Source organism: Heloderma suspectum, chromosome 13, assembly GCF_057233095.1.
Source record: "Heloderma suspectum isolate Gila_16-S chromosome 13, 16-S_ref, whole genome shotgun sequence".
NCBI classification, from domain to species: domain Eukaryota; kingdom Metazoa; phylum Chordata; class Lepidosauria; order Squamata; family Helodermatidae; genus Heloderma; species Heloderma suspectum.
The window spans coordinates 7,215,158-7,231,014 of NC_139470.1; the positions used below are offsets into that span (position 1 = coordinate 7,215,158).

At 46.0% G+C, this 15,857-nt stretch overlaps 1 protein-coding gene across 23 annotated transcripts in view; it reads right to left on the reverse strand.

Annotated features, from left to right (window-relative positions):
* The window catches only part of NCOR2 (nuclear receptor corepressor 2), a 414,582-nt gene that overhangs the window by 167,458 nt on the left and 231,267 nt on the right, over positions 1 to 15,857 (reverse strand). For 20 of the 23 annotated variants that reach the window (XM_084819282.1, XM_084819284.1, XM_084819296.1 and 17 more), the window contains 2 exons: positions 13,089 to 13,145; positions 157 to 209 (listed from right to left, as the gene is read on the reverse strand). In XM_084819282.1, coding sequence (XP_084675408.1) covers positions 157 to 209; positions 13,089 to 13,145 — 110 coding nt within the window. Of the gene's footprint in view, positions 1 to 156; positions 210 to 2,190; positions 2,285 to 2,308; positions 2,437 to 13,088; positions 13,146 to 15,857 lie in introns of those variants that run through there. The other 3 variants (XM_084819302.1, XM_084819301.1, XM_084819303.1) reach the window with 3 other exon arrangements.

Below are 15,857 nucleotides of genomic sequence, written 5' to 3' on the forward strand. Positions count from 1 at the left end.
AGCAAGAAAGATGTCCGCTCTCCCTTTCTGCCTTGGCGGAGAAGAGATCTGAGACAAAAAGGGTCTCTTTCCTCTGCTTTAGCCTCACTCATGTGCTGACATTTGGAAGCGGGGAGGAGAAGAGATAGGAGGAAGATTTTATTGCCACATACTTACATTTTAATGTTCTCATGGTATTGCCTCGTGTCTGAAGGCTGGTTGTACAGCGGCTGGAACGAAAAAGGAGATTTGAAGTGTAAATCGCAGCGTGGGTTGGCATTTCAGAATCAAGATGTGCCAATGTGAAGACACTCTGTGTTGCTTAGAAGCTTCTGGCTGTTAGAGAGCTGGAGGCATGTGATGTCCCTACAACTCCAAACATCAGAGGCCAACTCAAACCATCACCCATCTATACCCTTTTGCCACCATCACCTACAGCACTTCTCCTCTCTGCTCCCCTCTCCTTTCCTCCCCAAGGTGCTGTTTGCCTGAGTCACCGCAGAACTAAGAATACACCGTTCAAATGCAAGCTTGTTCAGAAACAAGCAATTTGCAACGCAATTCCTCTGAAGCCCATGTGCGACACAGCAGAGTGTAGCAATCAGAGGAGAGCAAGCTGTTATTCGCTTTACTGTGGAAGAAACGATGAAAGATGCACACCTGGGAGTTTAGTGCACCAGGTGTGTGCATATAGGCAAAGGGAAGAGCGACCTCCACAGATCAGTGGCAGTGCACATGCTTTGCATGCAGAAAGTCCCAGGTTTGATTCCTGGCATCTCTAGTTAAAAAAGATCTCAGGTGATGGGGCTGGAAAAAGATATGGCTGAGATCTGGGGGAACCATTGCTATGTCAGAGTTGACAGCACTGAACTAAATGGTTCTTACTAAGGTTAGGGCCCACTGCTTCAACATAAATACTGCTTTAATATGAAATGCATCAAGTATAGCTTAGCATGTAAAGTTGTACGACTTGGCATTTTAATGAAATTTACAGAGCAATCGCATGCATGTTCCCTCAGACATAAGACCTACTCTGTTTACTGGAGCTTACCCCCAAGTAAGCCTTCATAGGCTTACAGCTTCAGAAGTATACAGGCGTTACAGCACAATCCTACAAATGTAAGCCCCACCGAGTTCAATGGAACTTGCTCAGAGGGAAGTGTGTATATAGCAGCCTTCTCCAATCTGGTGCACTCCAGATGGGGCTGCAACTCCCATAATTCTCAGCCAGCATCTGAAGGGCACCAGGTTGGGGAAGGCTGGCGTGTAGGACTTCAGCTTTAGGTTTGTACCAATAAAAGAGTGGCAGATGCGGGATACGTGCTTTGAGTATCTCCAAACAAGATGGAAGGTCACCAGGAAAAGGCAAGCAGCAATTCACAAGAAAGTGAAGACCCTGCATGCTCCTTCTCATGAAAATAGCAGCACCCTCCAAGTGCAGAAATGCATCTTTGATTTACGTGCTGTATACACAGGAACTATCATCCTCCAATGCTGTAGACTGACTTACATAAAAAATCTTCACATTACACATTATGAATGAGTCTTAGGAAGCATTTAACTCATTACGAAGGAGAAAATATTTCATAGGAGGGTTTTTTTAAGTTTTCCCCCAGATTTCCATTTTTTCTGTTGGAAAAAAATTGACCCTCCCTGCCAATTCTCACTTTTTATTTACTCCAGGTCCTCACATCTTTAATCAAGTTGTTCAGACCTGTAGCCTGACCTTACCAACTCAAAAGCAAAGTTCCTTTGACCAGAGGGAAAATCCCATGAATCAGAGTAAAGGCTCTTTCTGCTTCCTTTGGAACAAGATCTAACCCTTCTACAACCTGGTTCCCTCCAAATGTTTTGGACTACAACTCCCAGCATTCCTGACCATTGGCTATGCTGGCTGGGCTGATGGGAGTTGAAGTCCAAAACATCTAGAAGGCACCAGGTTGCAGAAGGTTGATTTAACTGCTCGGGATTTCCCTGGAACCATTCTGGAGACTAGCTGCCAATTTTTCTGGACACCTTGCAAAAGTTCAGGAAATCAATCTAGTTACTTTGTACCGATAGTTGGAGAAGACTTGGCTGAGTCCAACCTTTGTATGCTTCTTTTTTAACTTACTCCTCTCTCTTTAAAATTATTTACTTTGGTTTTCAAAATGAAAACTACAATAAAACTAAGAAGAAAACACTATCAGAAAATCTCCAGTATCAACTTACTTGGATATCAAATACAGCAAGAGTTAAAGAAACAAAACGACACATGTCCAAGTAAAATCTTCCGTAATGTGAGTTTTCAGTGAACACACACACGCATCCAATTCTTATCGCTCGCTACCTTTATGACGCCAACTGAAAAGGTCACAAAAATGTGCAAGCTTTCGAGATCTCCAGATCTCTTCATCCGGCAAGACGTTACAAAAAGCAGGTTGGGGCGGGGGGAACCAGATGTCGTATTGAGGATATCTGCATAGTCAGAACCATAAAATGGTGTGGAGTTAATTGTGCATTTCATTTATTTGTTATAGAATTCTGAAACTCTAGAGCACACCAGCCCTTACAAATAAAGCTCCTGTTTTGTGGGATTTGTATTTTATTTTATTTTTATATTTTATTATTTATTATACTGCCCCATAGCCAAAGCTCTCTGGGCAGTTCACAAAGAAACATTTCTATCCCAGTTCTATCTATTACATTTCTGTCAATTAACATTTCTGTTCCATCTTTTTTCCCCCTTGCAAGGAACCCAAGGCAGTTTACATGGTCCTTCTCCTCTCTATTTTATCTTCACAACAATGCTGTGAGGTGGGTTAGGATGAGAGTCCGTGATTGGCCCAAAGTCACCCAAGGAGCTTCATGCCTGAGAGGAACCACAGCCCAGTTCTCCTGAGTCCCAATCCAACTCTCTAACCACTACACCACACCTTGGAAGGAGAGAGGTCACGTCCTCCCTGCCTTCCCCCAGAAACATACTTCGCAGGTATAAAGATCACGGAATAGCCCTTGGTATCACCACTTGAAAATGTCTTGTGTACTAATGCTCCTGGAAAGATCTCTGCTGAAGGGTTGCCACCAATCAAAACAGTCAGTACTCGGCTAGATGGACCAGCAGTCTGGTATGGTATAAGGTAGCATTTTACACCTATATAAATTAAACCCTAGCCCCACCCACGTCTGAAGTATGAGCGAGAGTAAAGCCCTTCTTACTTCAACACATCTTGTCCATCCATGACTGCATCAGGCCTCCTTGCTAAGGAGAAGGAAGTATGTGCCCTCCAGGCCACCGTAACCACTCGAATCCACAGCCCTGATTCATCAGACATGACTAATGCTTAGACCCTGAGTCAATCATTAAACTAAGGCCATCCTTGGGCCGTTTCCAGATGAGTAATGCAGCCGGAGCCTTCTAAGTTTAACACCAGTCATGGGTTAGAAAGCTGCAGAATGTCCCTAATTGTATGGGGTCAGTATGAGACATTCTCCATGCCTGCTGAGCAAGGAGAGACGAGAAAAAGACATATTCTCGGAGGCTTCCTCAAAATGTTTTAGGATAAAAGTTTGGAAAATGGGTTGCATGGGAAGGGGGCAGCTCACGGGGGGGCAGATGAAGTAAATTTATTATTTATTATTAAATTTATTAATCGTCCATCTGGCTGGTCACTCAGCCACTCTGGGTGATGTACAGCATATAATAAAACAGTTTAAAACAATAAAATTCTATATTTTATAAAATATATTATATTCTAAATATATTTTAGAATATATTATATTCTAAAATATATTTATATTCTCTATCCAAAAATTCAGTTTAAAACAATAAATCACCTGGTACAGCTTCTCCAGGACCGTACCACTTCGGGATACAGATGGGAGGTTACATGTTTGAATAATCCCAACCACGCCATGAATTTTTTGTTATAAAAAACATCAACCACCCTTCCTGCATGCAGAAAACTAGCCACTAAGGGATAAGAGTTTGAGCCTAGTTTTCTCTCTGAACATGATCATTTTCTATCTCCAGGGAGGCTTTTTATGTTTATGAGAGGAGGAGTTTTTTGAGCGACAGGAGACTGCAACTCTCTTGCCAAAGAAACTCTTGCTACTAGAGGAAGTGAGGGAGAATACGTCGAGTTTGGACCATGCATAAGAAATCAGCCATGCCTATACAGGCCCTGCGTGGAAGACACAGCATCTGGAAAGGTTCACTGCTTTAGATTAACAAATGCAAATGTGGGCAACTGGACAAGAGAACAGGCACATAGAGCAGAATTATGCCATCTTTTTCAGGCCTGGGACTTTAATGCTAAGTGGGAAAAGGGACCCATTTTTAAAGTTTAGACATGGTCTCCAACTTCAGAGATAGAATGTCTTGCTTTCCCCCTCCCCATTTTCTCCTCCTGCCCCTCCACACTTACTCCTCTACTCTGTATGAGTCTTTTTTATGCACTCACCCGAGATGTGTCAGAGTTGCTTCTCCATGATTCTGTCCCACATGGAGGTGGGGTGGAGGGTGTGTGTTTGTGAAACAGAGAAAGAGACAATGAATGCTGCAACCATGTCTGTGGGTGGATCCAATTGTGTAACCCCTTCCCACCTGATCACCATCCTGCTGAAAAAGGGTTGGCAGGGGGGGGGGGGGAGTGCCAATCAGATGAAAAAGAAGCTGCCCTACCCATGTGCCTGTGCTATCTGGGGAGAGACCATAGGTCAGTTCTAGAGCACGTGCTTTACATACAGAAAGTCCCAGGTTCAATCCCAGGGATCAGACAGACACTTCTCTGGCTGAGACCCTGGACAGCCACCACCGATCAGGAAAAGCAATACTGGGTTAGACAATGACAGCGGGGCAGAGGAGCCAGGGCTCACAGGGACGCAGTGACGGCACTTTTCGATTAACAGTAATACTAGCATCATCTGTGGGCCCGTCAGAATTCCCTGTTCCCTCTATTTGCTGCAATCCTCACAGCAGCTGGGAGAAAATGAATTTTCCCAGCAGCAATGACCTGGTTCACAAGACACGACAGCCCATGGGTTAAACCAGGGATGTACGGACTGTGTAAAATCCGCTCCGTCTGTGCTTTGCGGATTGTCGGGTGCCTTTTGTCCCATCTTCCGCCCACAGATGGATGCGAATATTTTTTTTTTTGTCATGCGGAAAAATACGTAAATAATTACCTAAATATTTACCTAAGCATTTACCTAATTTACCTCAGTTTGTAACATTTAGCATATTGTCCCCCATTCCATTCCACGTTTCCTCAGCAGAAACGTACGTATTTTCCTACAAATTTATATGCGTAAATTTCAGGAAAGTAAAAAAATTGTCCGAAAGTCCACAAACTCTGCGCAGCCTGAGGGGGGCGCTCCGCAGCGGATTCCACAGGCCGGATTCTTAGAAATCCAAGCTCATTTTAGTCTGTCTCGAATTTCTCCACCGTCCCTGGGTGAAACAACCCACAGGCTGTGGTGCGTGAGTGGGAGAGAGCAGACGCAATGCCTGTGGTGCACTGGCTGCTTCCGCTTTTACTCAGCAACTCACAAGCAGCTCCATCAGAGGTTTATTTATTTACTGCATTTATATCCCGCCTTTTTTCCTCTTGCAAGGAACCCAAGGTGGCTTACATTCTCCTCCTCCTCCTCTCCATCTTATCCTCACAACAACAACCCTGTGAGGTAGGTTGGGCTGAGAGTGTGACTGGCCCACAGTCACCCAGTGAGCTTCCATGGCCGAGTGAGGACTAGAACCCAGATCTCCCAGCTCCCAGTCCAACACTCTAGCCACTACACCATGCTGGCTCTCAAAGGTTGCTTAGCGTGTCATCTGAACCCGGACGGTAGGGTGGTTTAGGGGCCAAGTAACCCAGTGGTTAACCCAACAACAAGCAATGGGTTAACTGCTGGGTTGTTTAGCCCCTAAACAACCCTGTGGTCCAGGTTTGGATGAGGCACTAATCACCCTAAGACGAAGCTGCCTGCTGAATAAAAGCGGAAGTGCCCGACAGCCCACAAAGCTGTTTCTCCTCCTTGTGCCTGACAGCCCATCTCGTTGTTTAACCCATGGGCTGTGGTTTCATGCAACTAGTGAGCTCAAATATGGCAAGGCCTTCTTCCCAAGACCTTGGCACACAGATGGCTCGGCCTGAAGCCCCCCCACTTTCCTCCTCCATGAGAATCTAGGTCTCCAGGGAGGAGGAGAGTGAGGGGTGAGACCTGAGGGATGCTAGGGTCCGTCGCAGAGCGAAGCGGGAAAAGTTAGCTCAGACACTCCTCCAGGTTGGTTATGCATGATAGCCTACATAGGAAGGAGCCACTGTAAGGGAGGGGCTTCCCCCCTAAGCTAGTCTGGCCGGGAAGTTCTTGTTCAAACTGCCGGCAACTTCACTAACTTCCATTTCAGCTCCTCTATTGGTATTCGTAATTGGGTGGAGTAGCTGTTTCCTTTGTACCCTGAGAGTTTCCTAGAATTTGCATTTGTAAGGAACCTGGTTGTTAACTAATAAAGTAGTGAGCCTGAAGCCTGGTATCTTGGAGTGTGTTGATTGCGAAGGAGGAGGACGAAAGAAGGTGACACCAGCCATAAGAGCACAGAAGACCCCTAGTTCAATCCCCAGCATCTCAGTTAGAAAGGCTGTAGAAAAATCTCTTTGCCTGAGATCTTGAAGACCCGCTGCTAGTCAGATGTGTTCCCCAACATGGTGCCCTCCAGACATGTTGGACTACAATGTCCATCACCTCCCACCAGCATGGACACCAGCTGTGGATAATGAGTCCTGTACTCCAAAACAACTGGAGGGCACCAGGTTGCAGAAATCTGGAGTAAATAATACAGGGCCAGACAGACCAAGCCATGGCAGCTTCATATGTTGTCAGGGTTAAGAACATAAGAAGAGCCCTGCTGGGTCAGACCAAGGGTCCACCTAGTCCAGCATTCTGTTCACACAGTGGTCAAACAGCTGCCCATGGTAAACCCACAAGCAGGACATGAATGCAACAGCACCCTCTGGCCCATGTTCCCCAGCAAATGGTGTACTGCCTCTGATCCTGGAGGCAGCATACAGCCATCAAGCCTAGTAGCCATCGTTAGCCTTCTCCTCCATAATTTTCCCAACCCCGTTTTAAAGCCATCCAAACTGGTGGCCATCACTACATCTTGTGGTAGTGAATTCCATAGTTAGCTATGCACTGTGTGAAGAAGCCCTTCCTTTTATCTCTCCTGAATCTCCCACCAATCAGCTTCATGGGAGGACCCTGCTGGGTTCTAGTATTATGGGAGAAAAATGTCTCCCTGTCCACTTTCTCCACACTATGCATAATTTTGTACACCTCTATCATGTCTTCCTTTCTCGCCTTTTTGCCAAGCTAAACAAACCCAGCTGTTGTAACCTTCCCTCATAGGGGAGGTGCTTCAGCCTCTTGATCATCTTTGTTGCCCCTTTTTGCCCCTTTCCCAGCTTTTCTGCACTTTTTCCACTGATGGGGTATGACTAGGATATCTCCGCTTGATATGATACCAGAATCTCCCACCAATCTGCGTCATGTGAGGACACCATTAGGCACTAATATTATGAGAGAGGGAGAAAAATCTCTCCCTATCCACTTTCTCCATACCAGGCATAATTTTGGATTCTATGAAGGGTTCCCTTCATAGAGCAAGATGGAGGCTCCATGTTGAAGGTTATCTTCTGAACTCTCTCTCACACCACAGGCTGTATCACACTTGGTTGCCTGTGCATTTACCCAAGCCAAGTATCATATGGAAATTAATCACAGCCACAACTGCCAATTCACTTCCCCATGTTGGGGAGGGAAATGCAACACTTCTTTAAAAATAGAACAAGGATGAAAGGCTTGGGGCGACTGCTTTGGGAAGCATGCATGCCTACATTTGCTCATGGAGTAATTTTGTGAAGTCAAGCCGGAAATGTTGCACCAAAATCAGTTCATGCTCTTCACTGGATCACTCATGGTTTGCTTTCTCAATGCCGGGGGCCTGTTTTGCACATGCATATACATCACTGGATGACTGCAACATTGGTGATGAGGTCCGTGTATGAATGAGCACAGAGGAGGGATGCTGAACCTCTTTCAGATGAAAGGCTAAATTACGTTTTGGAGGAATGCTTGGGGCTGCCTTCCAGGGGTGGGCAGGGCCAAAGCCAACGGGGGTGAGGCCAAAATACAACACAAAAAACAAAACAACCCCCCCAGCATATTTTAGCTTAAAGCTCTCACTGCAGTAATTAAGTAATTAAGGCATTTTAACCTTTTAGAATGGGGACAAGAACATGCAAAGTGTTATATTATGGTTTTAAGCTTTCACGTTTTATACTGTTTTATGCTGCACTCTGTGGCTTTAATTGTTGTGAACCGCCCAGAGAGCTTCGGCTATTGGGTGGTATAGAAATGAAATGAATAAAATAAATAAATGCCAGGAAAACACCCAAAGATCAGTGTTTGGGGACGGAACCAAGGGAAGGGGGGAAGCCCAGACAGCAAGAATGGGACCCCAGCTGGCCTTGTTTGGCCCATGTGCTTGAGGTTCAACATCCCTGTCACAGATGGAAGTTTGACCCTGCCTCACCCCACCCCCCAAAAAAACCCTGCAAGAAGGGACCATAGCTCAGGGGTCTAGTTCCTGTTTTGCGTGTGGAAGATTCCGGGTTCAGTTCCCAGCTTCTCCAGTTAAGGGGATTCCAGGGAGCAGGTGATGGGAAGGATTCTTTTCTGCCCCAAATCCTGGAGAGGTGCTACCAGTCAGAAGAGCTAGATGGATCAAAGACAGCTTCCCATCTGGTTAACACTTGTAGTACACAGCATGTTATTCCATAACCCAGGGGTGGGCAATTTTGTTTTGTTTTGGCCTAAACTCCCATCACCCCTAGCCAGCATAGCCAAAAGTAAGGGACAATGGGAGTTGTAGGCCAATACAGCTGGAGGGCACAGGTGGACAACCTGTGGTCCTCCACATGTATTGGCCTACAACTACCATAATCCCTTATTATTGGCTATGCTGGCTAGGGCTGATCAGAGCTGTAATCAAACGTTGTATAATACACCAAAGGAGTTCCAAACAGGGATTAAGCCAACTAAAAAAACTGCCCCAGAGTAAGCCAAATTCTACACCATGAAAAGCTAAATTCTGCAACCCACTTGAAAATTCTACATATGATATACATGCAAATTAACCTTATTAGTCATGGAAAAGAGGGAAAGATTTATCACTGCACATCTTGCTGAGGGCTCTTCCTCTCCAATGCACTGCTCAGCCTATCTTTGCAATCTTAAGGACCAGAAACTTACACTTCATGTTTTCAAAATGTTTTAAAACCTGAGATTTTCAAGATGACACATTCTACAACCAATACCAATGTTCTACACTTGGACTGCAAAATCCACAAAGCTTTGGTTGCAAGTACTACTGATGCTTACCGTACCACTTGGCTTTACGTAAAACACCCATCAGGAACTAGCAACACAACATTGCTACACTAGCATAGGGTGCAATCCTATGCATGTTTAGACAGAAAAAAGTCCTACAACTCCCAGCATGCCCCAGCCAGCATGGTTGGCTGGGGCATGCTGGGAGTCATAGGCCTTTTTTTCTTTCTAAACGGGCATAGGAATGTACCCATAGTCACTGTTGTTACAGCTACTATAAAATGAAAAAGGAAAAAAAGTATTGAATATAGTTCCAGGGAGAGACGCCTAATCTACTAGCAAATCAACAGATGGCATTATTAACATTTAATCTTGAGAGGATGGAAGATGTACAGGGGCAAAGAGAGTGAGAAAGAGGAAGATGGAGAGGATGAATTAATTTCCCCCCTCTTCCCTCCCATGCCTTTTTCCTCATGTGTCATGTCTTTTTAGATTCTAAGCCCGTGGGCAGGAACTGTGTTGTTTAATTGATTATATGTAAGCCGTTCTGGGAGCCTTTTTGGCTGAGGAGTGGCATAAAAATATTTCAAATAAATAAACAAATTCGATGGCTCAGCACAGGCCAGTCTGCTAAAAAAAGGAAAAGACACCCCCCCCACACACACACACAAGAACAAAACTCTCTCACCCAGTACACAATGGCATCACCCATCGTTACACTCATACAATTGACAAAGACGGTCCAAAGACAGTTTTTGTTCATGGGCAAGGTTAAAAGCTGCAGCACACGCCGCCTACACAGAGCTCTCCGAAGGCCATCCTGATGGCAAAGATGCAGATGCCCAGTAACCAGGGTCGGCAACCAGAGTGTCATGACCAGACACAAATGGCAGCAACCAAGGACCAAAAGGTTTGCGCCTTTCCATAATTCACTGTGCAATTGACATCCAGCTGCTTCCTGTAACCATTAGACATCCTGAGCTAACAAAGACATCAAAAAAGGAAAGATTTCAAATCTCTCTTAACTTTTTATTTTAACTTGGAGAGATCCTGAATCTTTACTTTTTGCCTTGATACATTAAGTTAGTGCAAACTAATGGCCATAATGGAAGCAACTGTATGTAAATTGTATATCTTTTAGGGATCCTTCAGTTCTAAATACTTGTAGTAATGTTATTAGAATTGGATAGCTTTAAAAGGCAGTTAGACAAATTCCTGGAGGAGAAGGCTATCAATGGCTACTAGGCTTGATGGCGATGTCCTACCTCTGGTACCCGAGACAGTATGCCTATGTACACCAGTTGCTGGGGAACATGGGTGGGAGGGTGCTGTTGTACTCATGCCCTGCTTGTGGGTTCCTGGTCGACAGCTGGTTGGCCACAGTGTGAACAGAATGTTGGACTAAATGGACCCTTGGTCTGATCCAGCAGGGCTCTTCTGAAGTTCTTATGAATATACACATACAGAAGATCACGGAGGGGCCGTAGGTCAGTGGCAGAGCACCCGCTGTGCATGCAGAAGGTCCCAGGTTCAATCTTCGGCATCTCCAGGTAGGGCTAGGAAAAATTCCTTCCTGAAACCCCGGAGAGCCATTGCTGCCAGTCAGTGTCGACAATACTGAGCTAGATGGACCAAGGGTCTGACTCAATATAAGGCATCTTCCTGTGTTCCTAAGACCAAAACGATAGGGCATGGTTATTCCTGTTGGGATCAGTAAAGTGGTTTATTCCCCTGCCGGCCCTTTGCCAAATGCAGATAGTGCTGAGTATACCACAACGTCTGCAGCCGTTACCTTAAGAGCAGCCCTGCTGGGTCAGACCAAAGGTCCATCTAGTCCAACATCCTGCTTCCCACAGTGGCCAAGCAGATACCTCTGGGAAACCCACAAGCCGGACTATGAAGGCGACAGCCCTTGCTCGCTGCTGCCCGCTGCCCCCAAGGAACTGGTATTTAGTGACGCACTGTCTCTGAATCTCCTGTCCTACCTGAATGCATCTAAGCTCTCTTTGAATGCAATGGGAAACCCCTAAGCCAGTGGTGCAGAAGCTCTTTCAGCCTGAGGGCCGCATTCCATTTCAGAGAAGGGCTCGAGGGCTGCATCCCGGTGATGGGTGGAGCCAAAGGCAAAAGGGGAGGGCCCCAAATGCCAAAAATACCAGTGATGCTCTTATTGTCTCCTGAGCCTTAGGAGAGGGTTTCAACCTGTTCAAATGGGGAAAAAACTGCACAGAAGACGGGAAACGACCCCCACAATCAGGGGTTGGGAGAAAGGGGAGTGGGCATTGTCATGTTCCTTTGTCCTCTCCCTTCACAATCAACACATTCCAGGAAACAAAGCTTCAGGCTAACACTACTTAATTAGCAAATGACTAAATTCTTTACAAATGCAGATTTTAGGAAACTCTCAGACTGCATAGAACAAACATCTACAAATTTTGATAGAGGACACAAAGTGGAAGTTAGAGGAGTTGCCAGCAGTTTGGGCAAGAGCGTCTCGGCCAGACTTGCTTCACAGGGATGCCCCTCCCTTAGGGTGACTCCCTCCTGTGTTGGCTTCCACGAGTGGCCAACCTGGCAAGAGCGTATGAGCCCTGCCCCTCACTTCTCCTGCTTCGCTCTGCGACGGACCCTAGTATCCCTCAAGTCATGCTCCTTGCCTTCCTCCTCCTCCACTTGAGTTCTCATGGTGGAGGAATGGGGGAGCTCTTCAGGCTGGGCCATCTGTGTGTCAAGGACCTGGGAAGAAAGTCTCGCCATATCTGGGCTCACTAGGGAGGGTGCCTCCCTCTGTTCTGGCTGTTCCCATTCTGGTGCTGAATCTGAGCTGCCAGACATCTCCACATGCTCGGCTTAATTCCTAACAGGCATCAGAGGGACTCCAGAGGGCCAGACTGTGACTCCAGGTGGGCCTGATTTGGCCCCCAGCCCTAAGGTTCTGTACCCCTTCCTAAGTAAAAGATCCCTTAGAGCATCCTGGATGGACCATGCCATCTAATTTTAAATACACAGGGTTGGATCTAGGATTTGCTCTGCTCACCGAAGATGCCTTTGTCCAATCTGGGGGGACCCCCCCACACACACATGTACCACAGCTCAACACATTCAGCAAGGTCCTCTGATGCTCTGTGTAGCCTTTTCAGGGAGCTGGGGGGGGGGGCCTACCATGGGGAGGAGGGGGCCCAGGATGTCAGCTTTTGCCAACCCAGTTGCATGCACTTAAATCTAGATCCCACCCACGTATTGCTGTATTCTCAGTGCTGATTAGAGCACCAGCCAATAAAAAAAGCAGCAAGGCTTCATAGTACCATTAAAATAAATGTTTCATGGGCAGCAAGCTGAAGGACAATTGCCTTCTCACAAATTCCCCTTTACCCCAGTTTGCAGCAAGTACTGGAGAGGATGTGAGGAGGGAGCTCAGAACCTTGCAGAAACACACCGTCATCAGACAGGTGTTCTCAGGTCACTGAGAGCCCTGCTCTATCCGCTAAGCTTCCTGCCCCGGCATCAGGCCAGCAAGACGTGCCAGAGAAAAGCTCTTTTGCTGATCTCGCAACCATACAGATGTCTGGAGTGAGTCTACCTTGTCCTCAAACATTTGGCCGCCCTCCAAAACTCCAAGGCTGACAGATAAGGAGGGGAGGAGGGGCAGAAAGAAAGGAAGAATGAATTAACACACACACACACAAACACACACACACACACACACAATCATTTGCTTTAAAAAGTATAACCGGACTTACCAACTCCACCTGAGGACCCAGCCCTTCTAGTATTCTGTGGGCGGCTTCTGCTTTTTTCTGCAAAAATAGAGGTAAATGCATGAATATAAAGAGGGAGGAGAGGGAAAACAAACACATAAAGTTATTTCTTAATTACAACTGAAGCTGTGCACTAGATGGTTCTGCTCGCCTCCCCCCCGCCCCACATACACACACTCACATTTCTCCTCAAAGAGCTGACAAATTTAACCTCACTTTCCTCCCCACCCTTCCCTGAGGCAGAAGGAGAAAGGTTAAAAGCACCACGAGAAACAGCGTGCTCAGAACCCTCCCACAGTACAATGTCACTGGCCAGGAGAGGGGTCTGAACGACTGCCAAGTGGAAAAGAAAACACACACACCCTCACATTAGCTTCAAAGCCTCGTGTGTGAGTGCCGAGGAAAACGACGGGAGTAAGGTTAGGATGCACTCTGCTTGTGGTTGCTGGGGGCTCCCTTGACCCCGGCACTTATGCCTGGAGGAGCCTCACTCCTCTCTCTCCCCTCCACAACAAATGAATTCTCTTTCACTTTCAAAGCGTCTGGGTGATGTACAATTACCTCAGCAGCTATCTGACGTGGATAAGTCAGGGGAGTGTCGAGGGAGAGCATGCTTTACCATGCCTCTTTCCTGGAATCGCTCTTCTGCTGAAGATGTGATCGTTATATTAGGGCCGGTGGCCTTGAGTCATTCTTCCTCATCCCCTGCCCACTTCTCCTCTCTCCTTTTTAATGTTCCTGCTCTTTCCTCCTCAAGCTGGGTTACACTGCGCTCAACAGAAATAAATACACAAACAGCACGCTGGAAGGGCACATGTCAAAACAGGGCCAGGAGGAGGCACACCACAGCAAAGGGAGTCTAAATAAAAGATGACCTTTCCGCCAAATAGAGGCTTTCCCCAATGACAGCCCGGCCAATCCACGTTTTAAAAGTGGAAGAGGAAAGAAATCGAAGAAGATGGGCCCAGCTATGGAAAGGGCCCAGAGACGAATCACACAACAAGAACGGATGAAGCAGAACAGGGAAGCAAGGCATGGGGTGAGTATGGGATGCTCTGCCCTTCCCCTTGGGCACTTACTCAAGATCCCTTATTGAGGATTTGTTGTCCTGTGACCACCCCAGCGCATGCACCCTCAGGGTCGTTATAGATTGGTAGATTTTATTCGTTGCCACACTTCTATGCTTATTAACTAGGGATGTCGGAGGGATCTTTGGGGGGTGGGGGTGGGCTCAATGAGTCGGCTCGGCCCCCGGACACCATTCTGTTTTCCGCTAATTGGCCTAGCTCGGTCTGCAGTGAGTTGGGCCAGTTAGCTGATTTCCCGTATTTTCCAACTCACGCAAATGACGGCCACTCGGCCCTGCTGCTTTTACAGCATCGGGGTCTCCATCATTACTGGAAATACTTGATGAGGTTGGTCAGGCAGAGCGACCCAAGATCCATGTATAAAAATACTTCTTATTGGTAAATAAGTATGATATATAGGGTTCTAAGCAGGAATGGAATAGGGAACTAGATTGTTCCATCTTGTCTAATCAATGGATTGCCGCTTTGGCATGTATACTTGTTGCATCTACGGATCTTAGGCTGTGTTTTATTCAGCAAAAGCCAATTTCATATTATTGGATGCCACAACATCCCTTTAATAAGGGATTGTCTAATTTGGCTAATTGCTGGTGGTGTGATGCAGCTCATGCTTCTTTTAAGCATATGTTTTGGCAATCTCCAGTTGTTGCTTCTTTCTGGAAGGAGGTTATTATACAGATCAATTTTGTACTGGAATAGTTGTTAATATTTGCTGATGTACATGCTCTTTTAAATAATCAACCTGCTTCTTGGAGATTAATGAATGGTCAGCATAAACTGATCTTTTGTGCCCTTTTAACAGCTAAAAGACTGATATTACAACATTGGAAGGATAAACGCTCAGCTCCTGTGCTGCAATGGATTGAGGACCTTACGACACTTTCAATATTTGAATGGACACCACCTTCAAATGCGTATTTATTGGAATATCTGGTCTGCTTTTGTTAAAGCTTATGTATAATTGCTACAAAGTTATATTCATTTCATATTTATTGATTGATATGGATATATACAAATCTAAATAAGTATATTTTTTTATTTTTTCTCTCCCTTCTTTTTATTAAAATGTATAAACTTATAGTCAGATGAGCAATTATTAGTAGTTTATTGTGATTTAGCTGTTTAAAGTATTTTTAGCTGCTGTACCGTGGCTTAAGGCGGCTTGTGGTGAACTATAAAGATGGGCAGAACAAGCAGAAGCAAGAATAGCAAACAGAGAAAGATCCAACAACCCCTCCAAAAAGCCAGTAAGGAGGGGAAGCATGCACACGGGCTGGGGCTGGGTAGGGAGAGGGATTGTTCTACAGCCTTACAGCAACTGATGTAGCTGCAACAGTTCTTATTTCATTCGGAGGCGGTACAGGAAACTAGGCCTGATTAGATACCTCTGGAAAGCGAGGCACAAAGGCAGTCGCCTTTCTGCTTCTGATGATACCTGGCAACTGCTATGCAGTAGCATACTTTGAATACAGAGGTTCCATATGAAATATCATTGTTTTTATTATCACCCTCATCTCCAGACGTAATCACTTGAACCGAACGCTGAGAACAAAGGACAGACTTGGGCTTACAGATGGGCACCCACGTTACTTCTCTTCTGTACACTGCCCTATTGTGCGCTACGCTGCTGGAGCACAGAATAGTGTTCAGTGCAGTAGTCAGC